The sequence below is a fragment of the Myotis brandtii genome, unplaced genomic scaffold (assembly GCF_000412655.1).
Source record: "Myotis brandtii unplaced genomic scaffold, ASM41265v1 scaffold83, whole genome shotgun sequence".
In the NCBI taxonomy this organism is placed as follows: Eukaryota; Metazoa; Chordata; class Mammalia; order Chiroptera; family Vespertilionidae; genus Myotis; species Myotis brandtii.
This window is the reverse complement of record NW_005371371.1, coordinates 2463259-2467478: the sequence shown is the minus strand read 5'-3', so window position 1 is coordinate 2467478 and position 4220 is coordinate 2463259. Positions and strand designations below refer to the sequence as shown.

At 38.7% G+C, this 4220-nt stretch overlaps 1 protein-coding gene across 1 annotated transcript in view; it reads right to left on the bottom strand.

Moving 5' to 3' along the window:
* COL4A1 (collagen, type IV, alpha 1) overlaps positions 1-3916 on the bottom strand; it is a 79519-nt gene extending 75603 nt beyond the window's left edge. Inside the window, exons 1-2 of the mRNA XM_005884482.1 lie at positions 3827-3916; positions 2319-2381 (exon numbers count right to left, since the gene is read on the bottom strand). Of these exons, the coding sequence (XP_005884544.1) occupies positions 2319-2381; positions 3827-3916 (153 nt within the window). The remainder of the gene's footprint in view (positions 1-2318; positions 2382-3826) is intronic.
* Positions 3917-4220: the final 304 nt, after the last annotated feature.

Below are 4220 nucleotides of genomic sequence, written 5' to 3'. Positions count from 1 at the left end.
GGGGGGGGGGGGGGGGGGGGGGGGGGGGGGATGTTTTAAGACCCTTTTCTTGTGAGGTTGGGTACCAGGTGCTGTCTATAACTCAGATGTGACCTGTCTTCTCTAAAAATGTTGGAACAACTCTGAACTGAAATGGGCCAAGTCCCTGACTAGCTGTCATCAAGTTATTAAAAAGTCAGCTGAAAATATGTGGAAAGCTATACATGGATAAATCTACTCTGGTAAAAATTAAAATAAATCTGACTAGAAAAGGTAGGGACAGAATAAGAATTCTGAAAACCACCAGAGCCATGCGGGGTGCCACCCAGGCCTGCAGCTGCTAGACTGGAGTGGAAATCCAGGAAGTCGGTGGAATGGACCCTGTGCTTTTCAAGAGAGAGAAATGCAAGGTAAAGCATCCAAACCCTGATGCTTTACCTTGCAAGAAAAACGTAGTGCTAACCTAGGCTTTCATTTCCTACTTTTTATAGTTTTAAGGATTTTTTGTTAGTTCTGTGTGCTTGTGTGTAATTCAAGCTAGACCAGTGATGGCGAACCTTTTGAGCTCGGCGTGTCAGCATTTTGAAAAACCCTAACTTAACTCTGGTGCCGTGTCACATATAGAAATTTTTTGATATTTGCAACCATAGTAAAACAAAGATTTATATTTTTGATATTTATTTTATATATTTAAATGCCATTTAACAAAGAAAAATCAACCAAAAAAATGAGTTTGCGTGTCACCTCTGATAAGTGTGTCATAGGTTCGCCATCACAGAGCTAGACCATTTTAAAAAAGGGGTGGGGGATCTTTGTTTTATGAACATAGTTGCCTCTACTTTAAAATAACTCTTGAGAATGCACACTGGACCCAGCTAGAAAAACTCCCCAAGAAGAGAATGGACAGCCCCTGAAGATGAATTAGAGGTGATAAAGTTGATAATGAAAGACATAAAAATGTTTCCATATCCTCCATTTATTCAAAAACTATCCAGGTAATATTAGTGTCAACAACTGTCAGCATCTTTTTTAAAAGAATAATGTTGGCATTTCAGCAAGTAGTTAAAAAGAAATGACACCATTTTCTGTAAAACAGAATTCGCTGAATTTCAAAAGTGTGAGTCTGGGACCCCATATATCTTCAGCAGGCCATGATTGAGAGAAAAACGCTCGTGCTAGCCCGGCTGACACCTTCAACTCCCCGAAAGCAGGCAGTGGTCCACTGGGGCTCACTCCCTTCCATATGACACCAACCGTTGAGTGCTCCCACCACATGGGAGGCGGACTGGTTTATTGGCCATGTTTTCCCACTGCCATGCCTGGTTTCCATGGTGACTCCCAGACAGGTTTAGGATGCTGCACTATCCCTGCATAAAAACCATATAGGCACCTTCTCTCATATCTGAAAAGTACAGATATGACTTGCCTTTCAAAGAAAATGATCCCTGGTGTTTAAACGAGAGGGAGAAGTGCTTGCTTAGACAAAAATATTTTCATTTTACATTTGGGAAACAATAAATATTTACTGTCTTTTGTAAATGAATCTAGACAAGTACGTTATAAATTAAAATCTAAAAATCAAAATAAGCAAACAAGCGGAACAGAAACAGACTCACAGATATAGAGAACATTTTGATGGTTACAAGATGGGAGGGGAACTGGGGAAAGATGGGTGAAAAAGGTAAGGGATTTAGAGGTAGAAATTGCTAGTTATAGTGTAGTCATGGGGGTGTAAAGCACAGCATAAGGGATATAGTCAGTAATATTCTAACAACTATGCATGGTGTCAGATGGGTATGAGATTTCCAGGATGATCACTTAGTAAGTTTTAAAAGGTCTACTCACTGTGGTGTACACCTGAAACTAATATAATATTGTATTTCAACTGTAATTGAAAAATAAAAATGATTTTTAAAAATGTTTAAAAATACTAATTTGAATAGAAAGCCCACAGGTTCCATAAAACATTCTTCTTTTCTCAGAAAAAGGCTAAGATTATCTCTTATACAGTATTCCAAAGAATACTGTTGACTCGACAGACTTTCTCCCAATACACTTGTTCCCTCTAGAATCAAAAGAGGAAAATGAACCAAATCCCTTTTCCTACATTAATTGCCACTAATTAGTACAATCTTTGGAGAATAACTGTTAAGATTCCTCAGCAACAATGTTAAACCTGATTTTGTTTCATTTGTACTGCTCTGGGGAAATTATTAAAATAATAATAAGGCTTGAACGTGAAATGATGATTATTTGGTGGCTTAAATGTAGTTGCTAACACATTCCACACTGATGGCAATTCAAAAGGAATTGTAGTTATTTAAGTTTTGGCTACTTACCTTTTGTCCCTTCACTCCCTGGCAGTCACATTTCCCACAGCCGGAGCCAGCACATCCACCACCCTGGAAGGAAGAGGAAAAAAGTCTTTAAATAGAAGAACTCTTGCAAATTGAGGTCCACATCTGAAATGAAATGATTTTGGCATCTTCACCTATTAATGGGGAAAGTCCTACCCTGTTATTATGGGCACAGTCTTAAAGTATGTGACATCTAGATTTGCCCTAAGGGGACTGTCACGTATTTGTCCTATGGTTCATCTCTCTTGACCTAATAGATAGAAGAGCAATCCTGGGGTAGGACGCATCAAAGCATAACTTAGTCCAAAAAGTGAAGACTGTCACTTATACTTCTGAAGTGGACTTTCTAAGAGATTATGTGAATAGGACACAAGGCGATGAAAATGTCACACTTCTGCTTTAGGAGTGGAAGACGGGAGACCAGGGACGGTGGCTTGGCAGGGCAGAGTCCATCCTTCGTCCCTCTCATTCCCAGGGAAATACAGGCATGCAAAACAACATTTGGGCAAAGAGGAAGTAAATGAAGGGGCTTATTTTTAAGCCCAAACCCTAAAGAACTGCTTTCAAACCCAATTAAAGCTTGAATATTCAACTAAAGAACATTCAATAACAAAATGTCCCTTGTAGTTCATTACTAGCATGTAAATCAATGTTAAAATTGCACAGAAAAGAATTCAAGCATGTAATAAAAGCTAGAGAAGAAGGGAACTAATGTGTTCAAGTGCTACAGTCAGCTATCATCCCCATTTTACAGATGTGAAAACTGAATTAGGAGGCTTAATATAACATGCAAGGATGAGGCTGAAATTAGAACCCAACTTCCATTATGTAAAACTTCCAACACAATAAAAGGTAAACATATGACGGTACCTACATAGAGTTGCAATTTCCTTAGAAGAACCAAAATTTTAAACCAAAACAGGCAGAGGTATTATGGACAGAATATAAGCGGGTATGACAGAAATAATTTTCAGGAGCCTATAAGTCTGAGATAAAATGGGTAGCTAAATTTTGTTTCAGGTGATAAATTTCTTAAAAAGAAAACCATACTGTTAATCATATTGTGGTCAGGTGAAGTCTATTTTTTAAAACAGTATACTCATCTTAGCTCCATTGCTATGGAGATATTTATTTTAAGTTGCATCAGAAGATATTTATTTTATTCGTGAAACCTAAATAAGTCCCTCCAAGACAGTAAGCTGTTCTTAATTTTATATTTTGGAAATGGAGACAATTGACAGCAATCCAAACTCCTGAGATTATGATTCTGTTTCTTTCCCTGGATCACATTTTGGGCAATTTTCAGCATGCACTCTCATAATGGCCTAACATTTTTAATCAATCCATGTTCGTTCGCAGTTTGCTTCACATTCTGGGTTTTGGTGACCAAATACATGAGGCTGAAATCTTAAACCTGTCCTCTGGAAGGCTCCAAAATGCACAAATACAAGCACTGAGAGACTCAAGAGGTGTGCCTCCCTCAACATCACCATCTCTTGTTCAATCTCCAGGTGAGCACTATTTGCTACATGAGTTCCCATAAAAGGTTGACTACATGTCTCCACTGCGACATTTATCATGTTCCTTATAGCCCTTTATGTGTGTGTCTCCCCAACACCCCAAGAGCACTTTGAGGGCCGGACCAGACCCTCTCCATGAGCCTGCTATAGATTGTGTTTCATCTGAGACTACACCAGTTGTAAAACTGACATTAGGAAATGAAGAACAACACTGACTGAACAATGACACATCATCAATTGTTAGATTTGCCCAACTTCAGAATTGTTAAAACACCAGTGAATGGGCATCTCAGAATTGATGAAACAGAGTAGTAGGTACCCGATTACTGTCGTTTTGTTGGTGGTGATGGTAGTGTCCATTTAA